The following is a 26,200-nucleotide window of genomic DNA, read 5'->3' on the forward strand; positions in this document are numbered from 1 at the left end:
GCTGATTTACCAGCCACTTGCATATTTGACAAGCATTTGGCTGGTAAATGGTGCTAATTTTGGACCCTGGTTGTATGTGTTGAAGGGGAGTGTAAGGACGGATGGTATCCGGCCGATTGTGGTGGGCGGGTCTAGGTCTTAAAATTCCAGGACTGATTTTGCACCCCAGTCCAGCCCTGCTCACGGTTGTATGCTCCCGTTTCTGCGTGTGTTGTTTTGATTCGCTCTCTCCCGGCTTTCCTGCTTATTTATTATTACTTCCCTGGGATGCGTTCTTCGTCTCAGTGTATTGTTTGTAATAGTTTGTCACTGTTTAATTCTTAAAAGTATAAAAAAGAAATATATTGGCAAATTAGGCCTTTATTCAATAAGACAGCTTAGATATGAAGGGGAAGCGAGAGGGGGAACGACATGCAGGATTGAGCCTCTGTACGTGGGGCCCACGGTCTACCAAGTGAGCTATCCAGGTGCCCTCCACGAGCAGAACTTTGAGGATAGCTTTGTTCCATAAAGTCAGCCCACATACTTCATACAAATTCCATTTCATAAGAAGTAGCTTTGTGAAGTGTTGTTGCATGCTCTCAATGTGTATCTCTGTTCTGTATGTGTGCACAGGGCTCCATGTGGCAGTGTCAGCTGCCATGAGTCTGACTGCAAGCATGCCTCTGTGTGTGGTGGCTGCCTAGGTCTTGTGTAAACTTAATACACCGGTATGTAAACAAATGTTTGAGCATGTTCATTGATTAGATCCTGACTGATGCCGGAATTTAGAATACAAATGTCCCAACAACCATACATAGATCTTTCTAACAGCAGACATAGTAGGGAAAGCAGATGTGTAACAATCTTTAAAACTGTTCTAATTAACATTTTTGTAATGACCATGTGTTACGGCTGGTCGTTACAGAGAAAATCAAATATCACAAAATTGTTGACCCAATACCTCGATATCGATATTGTGACAGTACTGTAGGGTTGACATTTGGTGCTTTCATAAAATACATTTACAATTAGATTCAACAGTCCTGCTCAAAGTGATCTTGTTTCAACACTTGTGTCCTATTATGTATTACAATACAGGGTTCAGTTTGACCAACTACTCCCAAGTAATGGAAAAAATGCTGCTTTTATGATGGTTTCATTCTGTGTAGGTTCCAAGGTCCTGGCACTACTAGACTCAAAGACAATGCAGCTGTTAGTAATGTTTTTAGTTACACCTATCTCACAAATTAATATGTCATCTGTGAGAAAGATCTAGAGGCTGATATTCATAAAATAACATTATTTTCAAGCCATTCAAAATATATATTTAAGAGTTGGGACAAATACACACTTAGAGTTTCTTACAGTGAATCATTATCGTTATTAACAGAATCTGCATCACCATCTGCTGAACTGTAATATTTTACTCTGCCGACTCGGCTGCTGCAGTGTTTTCAACAAAAAAAAACTACTCTGCCAACGATTAAATTGTGAAACTGATGTTTCTAAATTACGTAAAAAGCACTTTACTGCGCCAATCCTATACGTATGTAACCTACCTGTTCTTTATTTTTAGAAGTCACCAACTTTTTGTGCAAAAGGCCTACTAAGTGCAAGCTAAAATTTCAAGGCAGCCTTGTTCACAACAACCTTGTTGAACAAAAGTGCCGTAACATTTGTTCTGCAAAAACTTACCAATATTTTGTTTATAAAGTAGCAGTTAAATAAAATATTTAGTGTACATCTTAATTTAAACAATGTATTCATCATGTCTAGAGGTGAATTCCATCTGGTTGGAACGTGTTGCTAAGCGACTCGTTCTTATGTCCACGTTCATCTGTTGTTGCTCTAACTCTGCAGCCTTGCTGGACTGGGTTTAGAGCCCCACAACTTTTCTGCACTTCGCAGGACACGGTCAAACGCGCTGTTAAGCAGAGACACTGAGGGACACTGTCCAACGAGGTGTAACAGAACTGTGACAGAACGCTGGAGACAGCAGGGGACATGATCAGAAGGTAGAAGGCTCGCAGCGGCGATCAGATTTCGTATCTATTCGTACTATCTGTCCTAACTGCGGTGACTTTGACACAATCCCAGTCCCGGACATGTCTCGGCATAATGTCAGTCAGAGCTCGTGAATGCAGCACCCACTTTTCACTGTAACTCCGAGATAATTATGATTACACAAGTGAGTCCAGTAGTCGCCAGTAAGAGCAGCAGCGCGCACATGTTGTAGCGTGGTTGCTTTTGCAGTCCTCTCCTTTTCAAACAACTCGTGTATTCTTCTTGTGATGGTGCGTGTTGAGGGAATCGCATACTTGCCGTCGTCGTTGTCCTCTAATGGGCCTGCATTCTGTAGCTATCCACGTCGCTATGGCATTTGTTAGCGTCTCTTGGCTTTGTTTATCTCGACTTACCCACACGCTGCATCTAACGTAGCCTGCCGAAGCCTCGCGCCACTGTGTGTGTCGTTGAAAGGTGATATTTCAGACTGGAAGTTTTCCGGTGATAAGAAAATTCAACTTTGCAGTACTTACAAAGCCTGTGAGCAACATACTTTTACAATAATAAAGAAATAACAAAAACTGCGTTAACGCGCGATAAACAAAAATGTCGGCGTTAATTAATTAATGAGTTAACGCGTTAACGTGCCCAGCCCTAGGAAAGACATTTCCAAACGTTGAGGACCTCTGCCTCAAAACATAACTATCCAATGTATAGATCAAAAGTCACATTGTGTTAGTCAGCCCGTCTCAACTACAGCCTTGTTTCATCCCCTTGGCCCCTGCTGTCATCTGAATGACAAAATGAAAGACAACTCACATCTTTAAGACTGAGCTTCAGCTGAATGTGATGATGAAAACAGATTTTGCACACTATGTAAGAAATTGACAGAAATGAAGCCCAAAGGGACTTGTCATGACCTGTAAAGATTTAAGAATGGAGCACTACATCCACACTATCAGATTATGATAATCAACCTCATGTTCACTAGCGGCAGTCTATCATCGACTGAGGTTCCGTTTACATACAGTGTTGGCGCTGGGAACCATCAAGGCCCTCTAGGCCCTCAGAGCGGGCCTAAGATATTGATAAAAAAATAATATTTTAAAAATCATCACTTGTAATTTTATTTTTACAATTCATAATTTGACAATCAATAACTAAAACAAAACATTTTTTAGGAAAGTAACCCTTCAAACTTGGTAGTTTGCTTTTTTTCCAGATGAGGGAAGGGTTTTCAGAGGGCCAAGGTTAAAAGAGTCACGCCTTTCAGTCACAGGCTACTCGTGGTCTTTCATAGCCACAGCAAGGCAATAAATACATACTAAAGGTTGTGTTTCTGAATGGAACACAGCTGTTAAAGCTCAAATACCATCTAAAAAATAAAAATCTGTATAACTCCCAGTAAATTAGATTAAACTATTTAGGTGAAATACTGTTTAGTATATCTTAATTAGAATCTGGTTAATCCAACTATGATCTTTAAATAGAAAAATCCTAAATCAAGGTTTCAGCATTACAATTATAGCAGAGATGGAAAGTAGCTTTTGTGAGATTTCAGGAGACTTCACTTCAGACTAGAAGGTAGATTTTTACAATTTAGGAAAGAGATTGTGTCACATGTCTTTCATCTTTCTTAAGAGAAATTCAAGTTTAAGAATCTAAGGGTTCCAGAATATAATTATCTAAAGACCATGATATTCTTAAAAAATAACTGCACTTTAAATATTTATAGCTTGCCCTGGCAGAACTGTCAGGACACTAGTGAGCTAATTTCTTTCATAACTTTCATGTTCAAGTAGCTATTTTGAATTTCAGCTGGTGGCATTAATGTTCTTAAAATGTGGCCATGGTCTATAAGGAAGATCAAAAAAAAAAAAAAGTATGATATTAGTAATATATGCCCAAATAAAACCATTAAGGGGGATTAAAGTGGTTAATTGCATGAACAACACATATTGGCATTCTTCCCTTGCCCACCCACCCATTACAATGCAAAACATTTTGAATGCTTTGTTTCCCAACTGCATCATAACCCAGACGTAATGGAATTCTTCCCCCATTTATTCAAGGTCAAAGCTCATCACTCCCACAGTCCTTTGCATTGTAAATTTTCCTCTCAACATGTCTGTGGAAGAACTCAAATAATTGGAAATGTCCTTTAGCTATCGTCTCAATATCAGTGTTGTACCAAGGAATAGTGATCCTTTGTTTAGGAAAGAAAACAGCATGGACACATATTAGTAGATAAAGTCAACAAAACACAACCTGCTATATGAGAAACAGGTCTTGATTCTGTGTTTTCTGCAGAAGAGTTCTAATAAACTGTAGCTTAGGTGTTTTTCTCCCCACTGAAGCAGCTCATGAACTTAGTTACTGTATTAGTTAGTTAGCTGTGGGAGATTATTATCAGATACATCAGCAAACACTCAGCTCGATGGGTATGGCCTGACAAACACATTTCTGCCCATTGGGAGATTATTGCAGTGTGGCACGGCATTGCTTCACCCGCTCCATCCAAACAACACACAACAATGATGGATGGGAATCAACCAGGATGCTCATATCTGATGCCAGTAATCCATGGCCAGTTATAAGTTCACAGTTTGCTGGATCACCAAATTTTCCCAACAAAAATATGTAAACACGCCGCAAATCCAAATTCATTATCTGGTTCTCCCAGCTTATTTGATGCCAAAAGCATTTTCAATCAACCAATACAACGAATCCCATGAATGATTTGTTTCTCAAGACACTCTTGAGTGCTGCTTGAAAACAAACATGTAAATGGAGACATTCCCGTCCCACAATATTCATGATACAAGTTTAAAAAAAATAGTAAAACTGAAAATCTACGTTACATTATTGCTTTATGTCCTCACACTGTAGAAGAGTTTTGATCAACTCTGAAGACAGTAGGGAGTCTCTTAAAAACTGGCCAACTGTGGGGGATTTCTTTCCGGGTTGATTAAAGATACACAGTAGAAAATAAATCATATTTTTTTTAGAGTGGATAGACTCAACTGAGAGATAAGTAAGTTTGGTGTTGCTCAATCAAACCAGCAATTTAAGAGATGGGATATAAGACACACATTGAGAATAAAATAATGTCTTAAAATAAGAGTGGGAGGTGAAACAGAAACAAGTGATATTGCACCAATGCTCATCCTTAGGCTGCATCTTCTTTTTGGCCAATGTTAAATAAAATAAGGGCAGTCCAGACTAAGCCAAGTAGAGCTTTGCCTACTGCTTTTGGGGTCTCTATTTCACTCAAATAAAATGTGCTAATAGTAATGAAACAGACCGATTAAACTAGAACCTGTGTTGCTGCATTGGATAGCAGTAAGAGAAAGCACAGGTTGTATGACAGCAAACATTTTATAATACACATGAATTTCAGACTACAGGGAAATGACAGCTATAACAATTTCTTATGTGATCATTTTCATGATGCTGATTTAATTGAAGCAATAATTAAATCATTTAAGTTGGGCTACAGAACTACATAATGCTTCTTGTAGGATGTTTGTTTCTAGTAAAAATACAGAAACGGACTACAAGGTCATCCTTTACATTAAGGTCTTCTTATACTCCCTGTGTAAGTGGCATTTAAAAAAAAAAGAAGAAAAAAAGGTACAGGACATTATAATGCAGTTGCAGTATCTGGGCGTGTTATGATATTTACGAGGTTATATTGTCCATTGTCACCAAGATCCAGGTCTCTGCTTTGACTAAAACTGCATTGGTAGCTGGAGAGATGCCACTTCACCCTTGAGCAAGGCATCATACCCCTCAACTGCTCAGGGTGCTGGTCCAGCACTGGCAGCCCACTCACTCTGACATCTCTCCACTTGTGCATAAATGAGTCCTGCGTGCGTGTGTGTGTATATTTCAGTCCTGTGTGTAGTGATTTCTAACAAAACCAGAGTGTAAACTGTAATTTCCCCACTGGGGATCAATAAACAGTATTAATTATTATTATTAATGTAAAACACATTCAAACTACTTTTCAATTTAATACTCCATCATTAAATAGATATTTATTAGCAGGTTTATTAGCAGCAAACAGAATAAACAAGCCATTTACACTTTGGTGAACTTCATTCATACTGAATGGTGAATGAGAAGTTATGACTGATTGGATAAATAGCCAAATGGAGTGTTGAATGAATACAAGCACACAGTATGAATGCTTGATGATAACTCTGCACCATTGCACCTTGTTGAATGATCTCTAAAATAATAATTCCAGACGTTTCATTTGAAATGCACAACAAACACTTTTTCACACTGGCTACTGAGGAATATATAACTGGTCTGAAACCGATCACTTTGAGCAGCACTGTTGAATATTTGAATGAGCAGAATAAAGAAGGTGGGAAAATAATAATAGAATGCATGGCAACTCCAACCTCATAACAAAGCAATAAGTTAGGAACTTCGATTTAAACAATGTTATTAAAGCAGCTGTCAGACTTGCTAAAAAATGCCTGTGCGCATGCTTAAACCATCAATTTGACCTCAGTAAAACCCCTTCTGGGAAAAAGTCTTCCCTCAAGATACTGGGATACACAACACCTAACAAAAATGATTTCCCTCTTTTTGGGAGCCGAGCTGTCTTCAGCTGACTTAGCAAGACGGTAATGGAAAAAGGCAAATCTTTGTAGCATTTCACCTTAGGACCTTAGCCTTATCACAAGTTTAATGCACTATTTGCTCTCAACACAGCATCAACATTAACTGCAGAACACAATGCAACACCAACAATAACAGCTTTTGCAAGTACTGAAAACATTCAAGAAATAACAACCATAACATTAACACTGGAATATATAACATAACCAGATGCATTTGAGCCAGATATCCGTTTTAAATAAATTGCTAAAGCAGCATTAATACTCAGTCTAAGCTCATGCGAACATAAAACAACCAGGTAGGTCTGGCAGAAATGCAGTATACTGTGCAGAATTACAGCATGTTAACATAAAAGAGTACTTACTGTGGTGAAGTCCACAGGGTAGCAATCCTCTCCTCGAAAGGTGCATGTAAGTAGCATGTCGCTGATGTCATGACCTGTACGGTTATAGAAATCAGTCATGTTGAACAGTTTGGGCTTGAAGTTCTGAAAGTTTGCCTTATCCTTAAGGGCAGCCAGAACCTCGGGCTCAGCCAAGTGTGGGTTGGTTATTTGATAGTTATTATTGAGGAGGGCCAGGAGCTCTCCCACATGATACAGGTCATTTCTGGTGATTTTGGAGAAGCGGAACTCATTGAGGTTACAGAAGGTAACAGCTGGGAAGGTGAGGTTCGTCGCCACCACCTCGTCCAGCTTGGTAACATGAGGATACTCCAGGTAATATGACACTCGATCCCTGCAGGCCAGCATCAATAAGCTTAGTGAACCAAGAAAGGATATACTCCAAAGAAACCGACGGAAAGCCATGTGCCCATAGGCAAATATGTGACTCATGCCATGTAAGGTTGATACGTTAGCAAAAGCTTGCAGGTTGGAGGGCCTGTTGCTTTCAATGCTTTCCTCTGAGCTTCCTTTCATGGCTGTAGAGTGATGATAAATACTGTCTGCCCAAGAACTTCAGGTGAAAGACTTTGCTTAGCAACTGCAATAGCAGGATCCCACCGGCAGTGTTGCTTTGGCACACTGCTTCTTTATTTTCTCAAGAAGTGGTAATGGTCTCAATAAATAGCTACCCTAAATGGTTCTCAGTCTCTGCAATTCCCCTTCCATTGGTTGTCAGCTGTTCCTGTAGTGCCAGGTCCCCCCCCCCCCCTTTTCTTCAGGATGCTATTTTATTATCTCCAAAGCTGTCTCTCACTCCCTGCTCAGCTGTCCTTTGTAGCGGCACCAAACACAATGACAGCTCCAGAAACACCCACTTCTACCAAAACGCAATGCCTCCTGATTCCTGAGTGGTGTGAAAAGGACAAGCATTCAAGGGACAAGAAAAGAAAGAAGAACAGAGAAAATAGCGGGCGTAGAGGATATAGACGAGAGATGGGGGGGGAGGGACCGCAATCAAAAGGGCTAGCGTTTGGAGAGAGGTGCTAAGCCTCAGCAGTCAATGGGACCCTTCCTCTAACCGGAGAGAATGACTCTACATCGCTGTGATAATGTGATGCAATGGTTTTGTGAATGGAAGTAATAAAGAGAGAAATGGCTCACTGGTCCCTCGCTGTCACCTTCCTTTTTCTCTCGTGTCTTTTTTGCTCTTCTTTTTTCTTCCAGAAATAAAAATGAGGGGGTCAGAGACCTCCGACCAGCCCACCACTGTGCTTGACAATCGCTGTTCAGAGCTCCCACGGGTTCCACTTCTTTATCTGCACAGATCCTCAGTTAATAGGGAAGACCATCGTGATGCTTTATGGCCACCCCCCACCAGCATAACCACTAAAGCCGCTTCGAGACCTCAAGCTTTGGTCCTGTTAACATACAGATTTATATTCTGCCGTGTGGAGCCTTTCACTCTCTTTTTTGCTTCCTCTCTCTCGCTCTCTCTCTCTCTCCCACCACTCCCCCACTTCTTGCTCTCTCTCTCTTTCTCCCTCTTTAGTAGTCAGGATCCATCCCACTGCTGAATGGCTGCTTTGCCTGTGTGTCTGTGCTCACAGGGGAAGTCTCTCAATCTGGACACCACCTTCCCTCCGTTATCATTCTCTAATCTGCTTCTGCAGCCTCTGTCGCCAACATGTTTGCTCCTTTAATTGAATGCTACAGGTTGATGTTTATTGCATTGGCATACATAATGGAGCTCCACCTTTTAACATTTTAACCAAAACCAGCTGGTTAAATGCTTTTTTCATAAATACTATTTTTCTTTATAATCATTTAAATTAAGATATTTATGTATTGTCTAGTCTTGTTCCAGCATGGGTTAAATATTTTCATTTCTTTGTAGTTCCAAGCAATGGACTAATCCCAATTTGCATTTCAGTCTGGCCATAGTAGCAGTCCAGGGATATGGTTAACTGTGTGTGTCTACATGATTTTGCTGGGGTTAATATTTAACCACACCAGTCTGAAGCTTTTTCTAGGACCAAACAAGACTGTCACTCATTGGCTGCCCTGGGATGTCTTATTATCATAACAATAGATGAACTGCCACGGATAGGACCATAGCCCTTGAGGATTAAATCAATATTCTGCCCTAGTAACCATGCACAGAGACCATAGCAACCATTACCCACAACATCACAGAGGCATACTATTCAGGTATAATTATTTAAATAATTCCATCTGTACACTACTTAGAAATGCAATGTCAACCATAAGTTGTCAGAGTTAAGATTTAGAATTTAAGAAATGTTCACAGAAGGAAACGAAACATGATGCCGGAAGTGCTAGACTATTGTCGTTTTGAATCCACCTATCATAGTCTTCTCACCTGACAGGAATGCTAAGACTTAGAATAGGTCTACCAAAACAATGCCTGAGGTATTGCAATTTTAAAACTATAAGACAGCTGCCTTTTTGCTTCTTCCACCCACAAGCAGTACAAGCTAAGATCAATACAGGATTGAGTCACTTTTACTAACTCACACCATTACCCCAACCACCAACACCTTAAATATATCTAATACTGTTCCTGTCAAACTGTCATTGACTTGATGAAGATGTTTGAATTTACAAGTGGTTAATTGTTGACTCAAGGTGAGATAATCCCTCCTATACTTTAAAATGTATAGATTCAGTTGCACTCCTTTGTATTCACGGACGGACATTCATGAATGATAATCAGTACTGTGCTGGAAAAATAACAGTGACAGATGATCCCGTGCCTATGTAACATTTGAGACCTTTACTGAGTCTTCATTTGCAAACAGAGCCATGTAAGTCAATGTTGCAGACAAACACTGACAAACTAAAACTTCTTAGAGTTACTGCCTGAGACGGAAATCAAATATGGATTTGGCTGAAGGGTGATGCTAATTTATAGATACTACTCTACAATGAGAATTATAACAAGTATCTTCATGAACATGTGTTGGGAGTACAATCCTATGTATACTGCAGTGGAGTTTGCTGAAAAGCCATTAACTAAAAACTTGTGAAGTGTGGCGGATGTGCACAGGGTTGACTATAACCTTGTTTATTGTGGCCATGGTATTTAGTGTTTTATTAGAACTAGCGTCAACTTTTACGTGAGAAAAACCTTGAGGTGAAATCCAGCGACTACAGTGATGATGACACATTCACACATTTCACAGTTACTGATTACTGATACTAGATTGGTATAAATAAATGAATTGTTTTTAGTGAAACAAATATAAACATCATTGTTGCATAAATCTAGCCTAGAAATCTAAACTCGTCCTAGCGGCAGCAAATGTAATTTGGAGCTAGGGTCAATCTAGCAACACTCCGTTGCCTTGCAAGCTGGAAAAACCTAATTCTAGTCAGGCCAATCACACCGGGTATAGAGTCGGTGGGCGAGCTTGATTCAAGGAAGAGTTGCGACGGTTCCGCGCGCAATCCCTGCTACTTGAAAACAAAGAAGATCGCTGCTAGCAAACAGCGGTCTTTAGAACCGGCATTGGCCGTGACTCTGGAAGACTTGGAGTTAAGCACTGAAGTCATTGTTAAAAAAGGAAGATGTGCTTTGAGTTTTGCCAACCAGATACAGCAAAAGTTGAATCTATCAACTAGCGTTGCTCTGGTTGGTCGTAGCGCTATCCTATTGCGTGCAGAGGCAATTTGAAAGACAACCTTTTTATCCCGCCCTTTGTATTGAGTCCTGCTAATGGTGAGTTCCCAGACCCAACATCTTGATGTGAGTCTGCCTTGTGTAAGGCTAGCAAAAATCTGCATTTGACGTTCAATTTCTATGTTCAGTAATAGAATACAAATACTTTTCACTCTGCTTTTATTTGCATTTTCTTTACATTTGGGTAACGTCTGTGAAAAGATTAGCTAACAGTAATCCCAAATTCATACTGGCAGGCATGCCTGTTGTTGCAGATTGCAGGTTGAAAGTGGTGGACTTTTCAACAGTGATTAGCTTTCAAGTGGATGGTAGAATGCACAGAATAATGCAGTGAATATTAATAAGGGACAATATTTGAGGTAATGCTAAGCACTGCACTCTCGTTTTGGGGGCCTTTGAATATGACTTAACCATCAACTAACGTTCTGGAAAATCCAGGTCCTAAAATACCTCTTATAAATGCTAGTCTGTTTCTTCCCTATGTAATACCTGCATGTTGAATTGTCCAGATATGTTTGTAAAAGCAACTAAATATTATAAAGATTATAGGCTATTTAATCCTAATGCAATCTAGACAAGAGTGAGGTGTAACTCACAGTAATGCCTAATATTTACATCTGATGTCTGATATATTTCCTCATCCATTATATAAATGCTAGACCTTTGAGTTTACAGTTCAGTGTTTAGCTTTATTCAGATTTCTGTTTTGCACATCCAATAAATGTGTTGTTGATTAATCCATAACAGCTTTATCTGGATTATTGTACATTAAAGTGTTTAGAAATGATCAAATGTTGTCAAAAGATACTGAGTGGAGCGCTAATGGAAACCAGGATATCTGATAATTGAAGACAAGAAAAGCTTTTAATCTGCCTTATTAACAAGACTGATATGGTTCAGGTTGGTCAATAACATATAGTCACAAACAATACGGTTCATACTGCTGGCCTGATATAATGTTTGCTGTCACCAAGTGCTGCAAAAGCTTTGAAGTTTAACCTGATTTGACAAGTAAAGTATAAAACAGTAAAGCAGCAATGTTGCCACTCTCACTACACTGGATATTAAGCTAAGCGCTATAATTACTACAGTTCAGCAAAAAAATCATATGACAAGCAAACTGCCCTGATAGGATGTAGAGTTAAAAGGAGCCATTACAGTAAGTAATTCTTTGTGACGCCCGAGTTATGCAGATTTGGCAAACACCTCAAAGGACAAATTACCCTGTTAGGAACTGAACCCTGCATGGTCGACATTTAAGAGCACATACATCATGAAGTTAAAGAAGCAGCAGCAGAGATGCAACACTACACCAAACTGAGCAATGCCAGTATGAGGGAGCAAAAACGTTTACCTGAACTACAGATTAGACTGAAACTAGACTGTGGTCCTTTATAAAATTATCCCAGCCTCTAAGTACTTTGTTTTTATATTTAGCATCTTACACAAGTACACTGAAAACTCAAGTCTACAGTAGTTTAGACATGTGTAGCACATATTAGAAATAAAAACAACTATTTTGTTCACAGGAGTAGTTAGGTCAGCGAAATATGTTCCTGACACTTTTTCATCTTTACTGTATCATACATAACTTGTATTGCTAAAATAGAACCAAATGCTGTTCTGTGCTTGAGGGTTTACATTACTCTTAATAAGGAGCAAAATGATAAAGCTCTAACATTTGCTTCACAGAAACACAAACAGGTATATTTGTAATAAACACTGCAAAACAACATGCATTTGGAAACTACAGAGTAATCACTGCAGGTGTCAAGATAAGCTTTGTTTTATTGAGCAACAAACCCTGCAGGAAAAAAATGAAACACTCCTCTTAGCCTTTAGCAATATGTTGATATGAAAGACTGTAATAAACAGAACAGCCAACATTTTTCTTTTTCTGTGACTGTCAGACTAGGCAAAGCAGCACGTACACTCACCTTTTTTTTCCCTCCATCTTCTCTTCACAGATGAAACAAGCAAACTGCAGCAATCTGTCAGACAACAGAGAAACAGATGGCCTTCACATGACAGTCTACCAATGGCTGTTATTCAATGTGTGTGGAAGATGCTGCAAATGCCTTTGCATAAATTCTGTCAGAGATAAGGTCCTTATTAATATACGTAATCTACTGCTCGATATCTGCTGTCTGCTTGGAGCCTGGACACAGGAATGTCACTGTACTATAAAGACATTTGGCACTCATTGCATCCTCAAATGGTAACACTAACGTCTCATTTATCAACACAAATGTACCTATTTCTTATGGAAAAATAAATCAAAGCAGATACGTACAAAATCTACGAGAACTAGGCTGCATGATTTTGGCCAAAATGATAATCACGATTATTTTGATCAATATTGTGATCGCAATTAATTATCACGATTATTTGTTGATTTTTACCAAAACATACGGCTGACTCATTATGAATGGGTCAAGCACGGGTCGAATGGCGGGTCAGCGGAGTTAAACACGTTGTGTGTATGACATGTTTGTATCGTCACTGCGCTGCATTTTTATATATTATGATATTCTGGCCATGGGTCACATCTATGGCCCAGGTCCAGCAGGCTCCGTCTCACTCTATTACTCTATGAACTCAAATTAGTTGCATTCAATAACTTCTTCTGTTTTTCGCAGTGGCGGCAGCGATAGCAACGGTACCAGCGGAATGCAGTTTTGCCTTTCATACTTAACAATATACAGCTGTTTTAGTACTAATTAAAAGGAGGAGAAGACATGGGTCATGTAACGCAAAACTAAACCATATCCATATAAACAACACTGCAGCAGAAGCAAGGACATTAGGTGTACCGGTGCGACCAGAGGACCTAGAGCCCTGTGAGCTAACAGAAGCTAACTATCTGACATGTCCATATTTTTGTGAGCTGCAGTTGTTTTGTTGGCACAATGCGACAGATAGAAATATGTGTCTCTTTACATTTCTTTGTTTTATGAAAATGTAAATACATAACTGCAACTTCCTAATGGTTTTCAATGATCAGTTTTATCTAAAACCCTAAGCATTTCCATGATGGAGCTGTTGTGCCACTGCTTGGAGCTCTCAGAAGTTTGTCTTAACACTACTGTCAATTTACTTCCCACTCTACAACCTAAATAGCCTACTTGATAGAGTGAAGTTGCAGCTATTTTCTCACATTCACTGCTTATCTACTATAACATTATTCATGATAGGGAAGTATCTCAAAATAGAGTGGAACCTCAGTGGCATGTTTAAAGCGAGAGAGAGATGTGTTTGTCTTTCTTTTTCACTCACACTCACACACTCACACACACACACACACACACACACACAAACACTTACGTATGTTTGTATGTCAATATAAGAAAATATCTACTTATTGCAATATATAGGAGATAATGCTATTGAAAAATACAATAACATTGTGGGATTTGGGTAATATAATGTTTTTTAAAAAATGTATGTGTGGTCAAAGTTAGTAATATGCCAACGTGATTTATAATCAAATCTCTATTTAGTTAGTCCTTAAATACGATATCAAACTACATGACTAGAACAATCCCACTCTGATGGCCAATTTAAATAAACAAATCTTAAATTTGTCAAAATGTTGTACCCATAACAGTGTCAAACACAAGCCCCACTACATCAATCAGACACCACAGTTACGCTAACTAAAAACTAGAATACATTCTGTGTACATCAAGAAGGCAGACAAGGCAGAGAAAAACCAAAGGAGGGCTCACCTCCATCACCAGCGACCCAAACATATGTGACTGCCACCCACTAAATCAGACAAAAATTAACCTGGACAGTTTGAGGAAAGTTCCTGCTTTAATCCATCTTTGATCATAATCCCATTCATTTTTAATACGCATAGCCTCAGTGTATATTAATCCGTCTGGAAACAGTGCAGGTCTACATGTGGATGACTAGTGAGCTTACCTAAACTCTGAATGTGACTACAAAGGCAGCTCATAAGTGTTATCCTGTACATGTGTATGTTATCTAAATATAACCCTAAATCTAACAGCTACATGGAAGAACACAATGGATTACAGTGGAATCCACTACAGGTAGACAACCCCAATGTAAAGATAGCTTAAAGCCCTAAAACTGGTGCAAGTGCGCCACCAAGTGGACACTATTACTACGTGCAATGGTATAACTTAACCCTCATGTTGTCATCGGGTCAAATTGACCCATTTCCTATATCAGTGTTCTTTTTAATTACCCAACTGAACAAGACTGATTCCACGCAACACTCTTTTGGCCATTCCAGTCTGTGATTATGCATCAATATCCATTCCTTTAATTTTAGTCTGAATAATTCCTAATTTCTGCTTTTCTAACTCAAACATTAGGTAGGCTATAATTTCCTATAAATGAGGTTTATTGGTCATAAACTCTCAAAATAACTGTGAAACTAAAGTTAATAAGTTAGTGTTACGTAGTGTTGAAAATGTCAAAAAAAGACAAACATGCGTCAACAAAATTGTTGATTTTCTATTTTGAGGGGAAGACAACACGAGGGTTAAACCTAAATAAAGTTTTACTTCTATGACAGAAACAATTACCTGCCTGAATTAAAAACCAACACGTTCGGGAGGCTTCTTGGCTTCAGTTGTATTCGTTTTCATAGACAATATTGTAGCTCGATGTGGAGCGCGAGCCTCGCTGCTCTGAAATCAAAGCAGGTGAACTTAATCAGTCGCTAATTAACGCACGCTACATAAAAGCGGTCCATGAGCCCGAAAAAGAGGATACTTATTCCTAAAGTACTTGATACAGTGGTTGACGTAGCCTACTTAATACTGTCAAAGTTAATAGGCTAGTTCACATAGTAAAAAAAAAAAATGACAAACGATATATCTAAAAAGAAGGGGAAGATTGCAGGTGAGAAAAGGGGCAAAAGAAAGGCCAAAAGAAGAGAGACTTACGCGATGTACATCTATAAAGTGTTGAAACAGGTGGGTGGAAAAGGTTGGGTTCTGTTTCGCTTTTCCTAGCCTAAAATTAACTAACGAACCTTTTCCCGCCTTCGAAGGTTCACCCGGACACGGGAATTTCCAGCAGAGCCATGAGCATCATGAACTCCTTCGTGAACGACCTGTTTGAGAGGATTGCCACAGAGGCGTCCCGCCTCGCTCAGTACAACAAACGCTCCACCATCACCAGCAGAGAGGTGCAAACTGCAGTGAGGCTGCTGTTGCCCGGGGAGCTGGCTAAGCACGCCGTGTCTGAGGGAACCAAAGCGGTCACCAAGTACACCAGCTCCAAATGAAGACTTCAACACGCTCGGAAGTTATTGTGACCAGAGTTTCAAACCTGTGCATCCGTTTTGTAACCTGGTTGATTTCAATAAACGTAGCAAAAGAAGCAGATTTGTCTTAATCGCCTTTTACGTCTTTCGTGTAGGGAGGGTTAGTAATGCGCCAGGTTAACCACTAGATGGGGGAATTGCAAACGTCAATATACTGCAGGCCAGTAGCATAATGTCACTAGTACATTTACTCAATTACAAATTTGAAGTACTTTTACTTTACTTGAGTCTTTCATGCCCATTTCTACACCGCTACATTTCAGGGAGAAATGCCTACATTTTACTCCAATACATTAATCTGACGTCTGTAGTTACTTCTAAAAAATGCTAATTTTTTGCATAACAAAGATATGTACTTTATCAAATACCTTTCCCAAAAAAAATCAAATTACGCAATAACACGTCCAGCTAAAATAGTTTGACGATTAAACAGCTGTTTGGGTAGTTTCTAAAATGTGTGTGTGTGTGGGGGGCGGGTCGGCATTGAGTATTTCAATACATTAAGTACAGTGTTCTTGATGCTTACATACTTATTATATACATAAGTTACATTTTTAATGCAGAACTATAACTTAGAGTTTTCGTACTTTTCCTTAAGTAAAAGGATTTGAATATTCCTTCCACCACTGTTGCCGTCACAATGACCCTATCTTTGATGCAGATCTTATTTTGTATTACAGCAACATATGTTCCTATTTGCAAACTTAATTGGTTAAATCGACTAGGCCTATGTTGCAAAAACCCATGCATGGGGTCAGTATGCATTTATCTTCAACACCTGCATGTGTATTTGCTCAGTGTTCTTATTAGATAACCTCTAGCTGTCAGATTGTGTTTTTTGACTGTCTGGAAACCAAACCAAAAGGTAATTAAATATTTCTAACTAAGCCCCAAAGTCATTTTCACATTCTGACAGTTTGAATTATTACTTTACCTCAGATGGTTTTAACTGTCAGCATCACAGAAGACTGTGTGGTAGAGGATCACAACAACTCCAACGTCTTTTATTGGATGCCGATTACAACGTACCAGAGATAGAAATATTACAATTATGTCAAAAGCACACGTGTGTAAATTGTGGCTTTTTTATTTTATTGCGGTTAAGTTCATAAGAAGTAGTACAAAAGATACAATTAAGATCTGATTAACTGTAAATTGTGGCATTCAGTTGAGTATGAGGGGGCTGACATCAAACGCAGGCTTCTTTCTGATATAGCGCAAAAACTGTTTTAAACCATCCAGTTTGTTCTGAATCCTTATACACGCAACACACGTAAGCTACATCATCATACACTCTTGTCAGTCTGAATGCAAAGACACCTGCGTTTCTTGGCAACACACAAAGAAACGGGGATCACACATAGCCCGCCGAGACAGGTGTGGAATTAACGGACAGGTGGCTGTGATTTCAAGAGGGTAACATAAGGAAGCTGATCAATAACTTGGCTACTGTCAGTCAGCTAAACTGACTTTAGCACGTTATCTCATGAACCTAACGTAACTTACTCATTTGCAATGATTCTTTGAAGACCACTTAAAGTTAAGTGATTTTGAAAGAAGCATCTGAGAGGCAACTGATAATTAGCTAACGTTAGTTTACGTTATTATCAGTTGACGTTATTCAGTTGTTAAAGCTGGCCTACCGTTATGTTAACTGACGTTATAACTTTACATCGTCGTCATAGTTGCACATGGTAAAGTTAGCAAGCAATGACGATGACATACACAGGGCTAACGTTAGCTTACCATTAACGCGTCAACACGTCCCAACTCAACTAGCTAACACAGGCCAAACTTTAAAAGAAAAAGCGCAACTGTTTTACGAAACTTACCATGACGTAGCTAGATTTGTCCGAGTCTCTATCCAGCTGCAACAAAAGAAAAAATCGCCGGCGACAATTACGTTTAAAAAAACAAAAAAAAGTGAATGGATTCTTAAGTTGCTGTCCAAACAAAATGGCAACCGGAAATCACTTTTCTTGCTAGGCCTCAAAAAAGCAACATGGTAGCCTACATTATCATATAGATCAAGTAAAAGATTTAAAAAAGGGAAAATAAAATTAATGTTTACTAATGCTAGGACTCATATTTTGGTTGTGTTCTACAAGATGAGAAAGAATCTATAAATCTCTACTTGAGAAACATGAGAAATGGGTAAAAAAAAAGAAGCACCTAACACATTTTTGTGCCAGCTTGACAGATGGGATCCAGAAATGTCTTCAAAATGGGTAAGTTGGGGTAACTCAATTGTATCATAGATATCCCATGTACAATGTCCATGGGAGATATATACTACAGTACTACAGACAATAAAAAATATCTTAAAATACAGCGATGGTCTGTTTTAAAAGTAACCTGTTTTACCTCTATGTTCATCCAAACCCTGACGAGATTCATTATTCAGTTAGCTTTAAAATGGACATATTTATAAACTGACGGAGGAAATAATGCCACATTGTCTCCTTGTTATGCATTCTAATCAGGGTTTTAGAAGAAGACACTGTCAACTGAATAGTACTTGATTACAGGATAATGACACTAGCGTTTGCACCAGTCCAATCTGCATAAAATAGGAGAACTGATAAAGGTCTCTCTAATTAGGATGGTGTTTACATCCGGCTTTACATACACCTATTAGGCTACCCTTGTCAACACCCTACAAAGCCAGGCTCACTGTCATAATGTGCGCTTGGATGTGACTCCCACCGCTGACTGTTATTGTTGAGATGCCGATTAGATGTTTTCCAGTATTCTTGGTAATGATGCAAAATCTACAGATGTTATTATAAGGCTGATACAGTCTTTGATGGCAGGAACTTTGTTCATGATTATCATGTCCATTTAGATTTTGTATCTTGCACCATTCCCCATATCCCCTCTCATGCACATGCCTAGTGGTAGTCATCACTGTCTCCTTTAGGCAGACTGCTATGAACACATTATGGATAGATGCATTAGTGAGTGATGCAGAGCCCTGGCTGGCTTGCCTTGTTTTCGTGTGAGAGTGCATCATTAGAAAATGTTCCACTTGGCAGGGAAGCACGTATTAACTGCAACCGCAATGAAATGAGGTTGTGATAGATGGTCAAAGTTATACAGGACTATTAGGTTGAAATATGAACCTCTCAATTGTCATGATGAAACAAAGGGCTATTTGCGTGGTGATCAGTGCATTGAGAGACAATTGGAATCTGCAAAGACCGATACAATACATTAAAGGTAGTGGGCTCAGAGCTGAAAGAGTACAGAAAAAGTAATCATGCTTCCACAAAGTAGTTTGGAGCTACTGTTCAAGGCTCTATAATATCATTTAGGTTCTCCACCAACATCTCAAGCATCGTGATGAGACCTGGGGGAGATTTGCAAACTAGGGCACCTTGTCTAAGTCCTGCTGTGGACTCTGATGAGCCAAATATATGTAAGGAAGTTAGTGTGGATTGGCTATCAAAGACGTTTTTATGGCATTGAAGACTTAAAGCAGACTGTTTGTGTCTACCTTATTGTGTCTGTATGGACTGCAAAAGTCAATATGGTATCAAGAAAATTAGAACCAGCCAAGATGCAAATCAGAAGCAGCAGACGAAGGCATAAACGCAGCAACCAACTTTTCTATGCATAATGTTGCTTGCCAATTAAGCATACTAATTATATCTTATCGTGTTTTCATGGTGACCTCCAAGTTATTCTACCACCAGAAAACAAACTTTAGACCCTATTTCTCTTTAACCACCAAGACGTGAACTGAGATATGTAAATTACATATTAAACGCTACCTCACCAGCACAGGATTGCCCATATGCCAGACACGATCTTGTTTCCTCTGACAGGAATAACAATAAGTAACACATAAATCATTAACAGTAATAGAAACACCTGATGGATAATTGAGTGCTCTGATGTCATGGTGGAAGTCTAAACTTAGACTTTTTTTGGGTGCACTCTGTCTTAAACTAACAACAGATCCAATTGGAAAGTCATTAGCATTTAATATTACTGTAATTACTATGTACATTTCATTATGTTCTCAGTATATTAAATGACTGCTCAGTGTGGAGGGAGGGCTATAGTTTAATCTCTTTCTGTATTACTGTGTGCCACAGTACTCAAAACGGCATTAAGAGGCACATAATCAGAGGGAACTAATTGCCTATGATTGCATAAATGAAGTGCCTCAATCTCATCAGGCCTGTTGCTGATGTCCAGCTGCTCAATGCCTTGGGAGAGGAAGGTGCTTGACCACAATGCAGAGAAACCCTGGAGAGACAGCTTCTGGTGGGTAATGTGAGGAAACCAAAGATTTAATATGTCCACGGGGAGGCTGTTAGGCCAGGGGGGTGTTACTACTGCTGATGTTTTTGTTGTTGCCATCTGAGTTGCCTCCGCCTCACAGAGGAAGAAGAAAAAAAGAAAAAAGAAACATGAATGCCCACCATTTGAGAAATGAATTTATCGAAGTCACTGTCTTTTTCCCCATTAGTAAGTGTTTAGTTCAGCGTTTTAAATAATTGCGTTACCAGGAATGATATTTAAAATACATTTGGGAGTCAATGAGGCAGGAAAGTGCCTACATGTTTTGCTGATGACACCCGGGCCATTTGGAAGACATCAAAGTAGAGAGGAGGTAGCCCAGATGCATATTATAAACTCATTATGTATATCATTTAAAAGGATGTACTCCAGCCGCAAAAAACAATATTCCTAGTCTCTCTCTGGTAATGTGTGTTTTCAAAGTTGAAACTCTTACTCGCCTTCAGTTTAATGTGGCATCTATTACCAAACTGTAACATAAAATAAATGACCTTGATTTCCATACTAGAACAGTCATTAAGGTATAGATGAGATGCAGCGATGCTTCCGTGTTTTCAAATGGGAAAGAAGGTAAAACCTCTCCTCAAATTTGAATTTATTTACCTGCGGTGCAGACCTTGTTTTCCACAGAGCTTACATACATCTTAAAGGACTCCAACATAGAGGTGGATAAACATACATTAAAACATGTGTTCTTTCATACATTGTTGAAACAATACAGCACATTTTATTAGATGGTAATATCAAGGCAAGTTCATCAGTCTCCAAAAACTGAGTTCTTAGTCATTCTGGCAAGCCATGAAAATCTGTCGTTCGTAGAGTTAAAAAGATGTAATCAGTTTTCTACTGGATGTAATTTTTACCAGCATTGGAAAATGATGGTCCATCAGTCAAAAGGGATGTTTGTCAGATGCCTAGTGAGTAGGCTTAAGAGGCTTAATTAGGTGCCGTCCCTCTGCCATCAGAACACTACACGTGGGGCAGAGTGACACAGCGGTTGCCAGTCATTCAGCCTAATGTTCTAATGGAGGGAGCCATGTGGATACATAAAATCCATTACGGGTCTAGAAAGAAAAAAAATACTGAGCAGAAAAAGACATTTTGCAAACATACTCACAGGGGCTTACAAATAGGGCTTTACCATTTGCCCTTCCTCTAAGAGAAACCTTACCTTAAAACTTGCCCAAATGTTGCAAGTCAGTTACTTTTAAGTTTAACAGTGAAAGCGCCGCTAGGAATGATAAAGGTGTATAATCCAATGCTTCGACTTGCTCAGCACATTTAGAGTAGGAGATGTGGAAATCTAGCTGGTTGCAGTGTGTGATGAACTTTAACATCTATAAATATGTTACCTACCTTTTTTATGGAAGGACACCTCCCATTTTGCTGCTGATTAAAATTCAAAGTAGGCACGGTCGCCTGCATATTGCAGCTAGGAATAATGGAATAGGACTCCAGGCGGGGGGGCTTTCGTATTGTGTTGCTAGAGGTGAAATTCTTGGACCCGCGCAAGACGGACGAAAGCGAAAGCATTTGCCAAAAACATTTTCATTAATCCACCTTAAATATGTTAACCTTAAATGTAATGGGAGAGTGAGACTACGCTGGCCTGGATGAGCGTGTTTTACCTCTAAACTCTAGAAAAAAAAATCCAATAAAGCGCTCCTGAATTGCAATGAATGGTCATATTTGAGCATTCATTTTTTTTAGCCAAGCTTCCCTGGCAGTCTTGGAGAATGACTCTGTTCTAGAGGGGTTTGTGTTGTGTTAAACTGACTTACCCAGCCTCTGATTCAATTTGCACTCTGGAGCCGGGCCTGCTGGCGTCGGAGGTCGCTGTTCCCCATTCCCTGACTCGGCGTCCTCTCTCCAGCTCCCTCTCCTTCGTCGGGACCCTGCAAGCCCGCTCTCCGTGTTGTAGGTTTTAAAAGGTGTATTTACAAAAGTTGTGAATAGTCTTTCAGCATCTTTGTCTTTAATAGTGTTCTCCGCGTAGGAGCATGTGGTTTGCAGCTGTCAGCCTGCAGCATGCTGCTTCTGTGATTGTCTCCCTCCGGAAACAATCTGAATCTGAATCTCTTCCCACAAACCAGCAATGGCTGGGTTAAATCTGATTAACCACCATGATCCCCTCATGTGTCATTTGTCAGTCTGACCCTCTCATCAGGCTACCTACACACATTATCAACTGACACAGACTAAAATGTAACGTGTCTAATAATGAACAAGATACTGTGCAATTAAAAAACATAATATTCTATCACCTCCTAAAAACGGTGTATTATACATTGTGTGCGTGTATTGTTACAAAGCTTGAGTTTATTTAACTCATGAAACTTGCAGCCTGAGAGAGACACTTCATGGCTGTAACTTTGCTGGGGGCAAATAGGAGAGGCTCGAGTGGCTGCATGTGAGACATAAAAATAGCATTACTTGTCACGGGTCTCATACCCAATATCAAAACAACTCTGTGAACCAACCCTGTGAACAGCCGGCGGGCACATAGTGGACATTAACCAGAGAGAAGGATTCAACAACGGAGACAGAGAGACAGGCCTTTTTAGACGGTCTCTCTCACACAACCAATTTTCTCGGCAAGAGGCAAACCATTCAGCATGTCGCGAGGAAGCTTTGTCTTCACATCCACGGCCTTGCGCTCCCTTGAACTTGATGAAGACATGCTTGAGAGACACAAGTACAAAAAGCAACTGACCTCCCATCACTTCAACAGCTATATGCTGAAGAAGGAGATCAGGGACAGGACACCGCTGAGGTTCAGCACTGACACGCCACCAACTGTCTGCCAAGATGTGGTCGTCCAGAACGCTCTGTATACAGGAGACCTGGAGGCAATGCAGCATGTCTTTCCTAGAGGATCCACAGTGAACCTCATTATCGAGCCACAGGGAGGGGACATGCGCTGGGTCCCTACAGGCGAAGGTAGGAGACAACATCTGTCTGCATTAGAAATTAATTCAGGAGTGCATATGATTTGACATAGTTAAGTAGCTTTATTGTATTTCCTGGAAAAATTGTGAGAGAGTGAAAGACATTGCCTGTGTTGTTGTGGAAAAGACAAAGTTAATCACCGCTTTTAAAAACTATTTTAATGTAAAACTACAACCAATATGTAACTGCTGCATCTCACCCTGACCCTGTATTTAAAGACATAGCAATGCAATATTTTTAGAAACAGAAAATGAGACAATATTTATAGAAACCATCAGATGTCTGCCACCAGTCGTTGGCTCCCATGCCACTGCACTGGCAATATTCACAGGGTCAAGTTAAGTATCACATAACACCACCCTGAAATAGCCCTGTCTACACAAACAACCTGCATAAGTGCTTACGTCTTTCGGGAGAAACCACCCTACTTAAACTTTATAAAACAATCCGGTTAGATCCAGTATGGCTTATGTAGCACCTAAATTTAAGTGGAAGAAACCAAAGGTGTACCGCAATGATGTGATCGCCATAGCCAAGGCCTCGGGTTGTGTCCTGCAGTTCTGGAACTCTCTGCTTGTAGGTGATGAGCTGATGATTCTCAGCATTGTTGGCGACGACGAGTATGAGTACCTTATTGATGCCATTTATGACACCAGCAACATAGAGGAATGGAAGAACTTCAGATTTAACTACAGAGGCCTGAGTAGGTTTATCACAGCTTTGGTGTTCAAACCAGTTACAGTTACGCAAAAGAGATAATGTCTTACTTTAAAATGTAGTGTTATTCATAAGAATTGAGTGTTTTAATGAGTCTGAAAAGTGATGCAACCAGTAAAATTTTGTAATGTTATGACACATGTTCTCATTGACAACAAAACCACTCTTGGATATCTGATGTCTTGGTTGAGCTTAAAGTTGACTTTATGTTGTACTCTCTGCTGGCAGGACTGTGGTCATTGAGTTATGAGCAGGAGCTGACCACACCGCTTCACATCACAGCTGGCCGAGGCTTCACCGAGTGCCTGAGACTCCTGCTGCAGCGTGGGGCCAATGTGGACTTGGCCCCCAGAGGCACCACAGCTCTGCATGAGTCCTGTGAAAACTGCCAGCCAGAGTGTACCAAACTGCTGCTGATCCATGGCGCCAACGCCAATGCTCTCACCGAAGACGGCCTTATGCCTTTGCACTTTTGTACAAGCCCCGAGTCTGTTGGGTGAGTACAACTGTAGAGCAAAAGTAGAGAGTGCAACTGGGACAAGAAGAGAGTCCAAAAATCTGTGACTCAGTAATGTCAGATTTGCCACAATTTGTTCCTTAGCATTTTCTAACATTAGCCGTCATGATTTGACTAGACGAAGGGTGCATTTATTCCCAATCAATCAGAAATCAGTGAACTGTAATATCTAGTCAAAGTTTGCTAACCTTAACCACCATAAACTACTGGTCATAACAGCCAAGAAAGGCTGTAATCCAAACTCATGGATTATGGATTGAAGTGAGCAAAAGTGCATTTATTGCAGATGAATTTAACTTTTTTGCCTATCACTGTATCACCAGCTCCTGTTGAGACTGCATGAAAACTAGCTAGCAGGCGAGCATAGAAGGTGAACTGGATATAGCTAAAAGTGCTGGAGAAATGGATGAAACGTTGAGTTTCTGTCCCTCAAAGTGCAAGCATATATATATACAAGCACGATCAAACCTACTTGCAAAAAAAACACAAATTCAAAATCATGTCTTGAGGAAAAGTATTGCAAAAACATCCACAGGTAATGGTGTCAAGTGGCATCCAGTTTAAAATCCATTGACATGAACATAGCATGTGTTAAAGGGGTATTTCGTATGATAACCCAATGAGTTGGCCAAAAACAGACAGGGGACACACTGCTCTAATGTTTACATGGGGATACAACTTCTGTAAATATTACAAACCAAGGTTCTGTAATTCTGTCTGCAGATGTGCCAAGTATCTCCTTCAGTACGGTGCAGCAATCAGTGGTCGCACTCTAGATGAAGGTGACACTCCCTTACATGTGGCAGCCAGCAACGGCCTCCCAGAACACACCGAGCTCTACCTGCGCTATGGAGCTGCTGTGGACAAACAGAACAATGAGGGTGTCACGCCCCTGATCGCTGCATGTTCAGAACCCCAGGAGGTGCAGGAGCTTGAACGTTACTTCAAGGTGTGCCAGAAGCTGCTGGCGGCTGGGGCCGACGTCCACGCTATGGACCAGGACAAAAACACTGCTTTGCACAAGGCCTGTAAGAATGTAAATCCAGATGTAGTGGATCTGCTGCTGGCTAACGGGGCCTGCGTTAACGATATGGGGTACGGTGGCGAAGCCCCCATGCACAACATCCTGAAGGTGGTATGCTACAAGGTTTCCCATCACCCTGAGAGGATCGTCCGTGCACTGCTCAACCATGGTTCTATTCGGGTGTGGCCTGGAGCTCTGCCCAAGGTAGGAAATGAAAAGTTATCTAAAAAGAAAGAATCCAATGTGTGCACATGCTTTTCAAATCAGCTTAAGCATTCCGGGTTGGTTTGTACTATATTGTTTTTACAGCATGAACCAATTATTCATCAAGGTGTCTCATTGTGCATAATTAGCTAATACTGCACATGTAACACCTTGAGAAAGAGTCTTGAAACACCAAACTGGTCCTTGCAATATTCTACACTTCACATTCAAATCATTCCCATTTCATGACACAACATGAAGTGTTGCACTCTCTGCGGGAAACAGACTACAACCATCAGCGAACCCTAGACAAAATGCCTGGTTCCTAATTAGGCAAGTGTTAATAGGAGATTAATTAGCACTAATTGCATAATTTCCAGTTAAACCCCTGGAGGGAAGACCAATCTGTTCATTTCACAAGTGTTTAATTACTTTATTTCTTCAGTTCTATGGAGTCACAAGCTCGCTCA

The 26,200-nt window shown here is 40.0% G+C and overlaps 3 protein-coding genes and 2 long non-coding RNA genes across 8 annotated transcripts in view; 3 read left to right on the plus strand and 2 right to left on the minus strand.

Moving 5' to 3' along the window:
- asic1c (acid-sensing (proton-gated) ion channel 1c) overlaps positions 1 to 8,530 on the minus strand; it is an 87,667-nt gene extending 79,137 nt beyond the window's left edge. The window contains exons 1-2 of one of the 2 annotated variants that reach the window (XM_034888475.1): positions 8,168 to 8,530; positions 6,986 to 7,910 (exon numbers count right to left, since the gene is read on the minus strand). In XM_034888475.1, coding sequence (XP_034744366.1) covers positions 6,986 to 7,540 — 555 coding nt within the window. In that variant the 5' untranslated portion in view covers positions 7,541 to 7,910; positions 8,168 to 8,530. Of the gene's footprint in view, positions 1 to 6,985 lie in introns of both variants that reach the window. The other variant, XM_034888474.1, reaches the window with a different exon arrangement.
- LOC117954579 lies at positions 1 to 22,745 on the plus strand. The gene is made up of 3 exons (XR_004658848.1): positions 1 to 69; positions 17,073 to 17,079; positions 22,735 to 22,745. It is a non-coding gene; the product is annotated as an uncharacterized LOC117954579 (long non-coding RNA).
- Positions 15,424 to 16,067, plus strand: zgc:92591 (uncharacterized protein LOC436997 homolog). The gene is made up of 2 exons (XM_034888483.1): positions 15,424 to 15,658; positions 15,736 to 16,067. Exons 1-2 carry the CDS (start codon positions 15,545 to 15,547, stop codon positions 15,970 to 15,972), a joined length of 351 nt encoding a protein of 116 aa, XP_034744374.1. The 5' UTR covers positions 15,424 to 15,544; the 3' UTR covers positions 15,973 to 16,067.
- LOC117954578 overlaps positions 21,777 to 26,200 on the minus strand; it is a 10,263-nt gene continuing 5,839 nt past the window's right edge. Inside the window, exons 2-3 of the long non-coding RNA XR_004658847.1 lie at positions 23,654 to 23,656; positions 21,777 to 21,879 (exon numbers count right to left, since the gene is read on the minus strand). This is a non-coding gene — a long non-coding RNA (uncharacterized LOC117954578). The remainder of the gene's footprint in view (positions 21,880 to 23,653; positions 23,657 to 26,200) is intronic.
- The window catches only part of asb10 (ankyrin repeat and SOCS box containing 10), a 4,785-nt gene continuing 1,390 nt past the window's right edge, over positions 22,806 to 26,200 (plus strand). For 2 of the 3 annotated variants that reach the window (XM_034888478.1, XM_034888479.1), the window contains exons 1-3: positions 22,806 to 23,259; positions 24,214 to 24,481; positions 25,226 to 25,730. In XM_034888478.1, the coding sequence (XP_034744369.1) occupies positions 22,935 to 23,259; positions 24,214 to 24,481; positions 25,226 to 25,730 (1,098 nt within the window). In that variant the 5' untranslated portion in view covers positions 22,806 to 22,934. Of the gene's footprint in view, positions 23,260 to 23,666; positions 23,972 to 24,213; positions 24,482 to 25,225; positions 25,731 to 26,200 lie in introns of those variants that run through there. The other variant, XM_034888480.1, reaches the window with a different exon arrangement.

The sequence above is a fragment of the Etheostoma cragini genome, chromosome 12, assembly GCF_013103735.1.
Source record: "Etheostoma cragini isolate CJK2018 chromosome 12, CSU_Ecrag_1.0, whole genome shotgun sequence".
NCBI classification, from domain to species: Eukaryota; Metazoa; Chordata; class Actinopteri; order Perciformes; family Percidae; genus Etheostoma; species Etheostoma cragini.

Coding starts and splice junctions, on each gene's coding strand:
- zgc:92591 (XM_034888483.1), top strand. CDS start 15,545: ATGACAAACGATATATCTAAAAAGAAGGGGAAGATTGCAGGTGAGAAA. Junction 15,659..15,735: donor TCTATAAAGTGTTGAAACAG/GTGGGTGGAAAA, acceptor CCGCCTTCGAAG/GTTCACCCGGACACGGGAAT.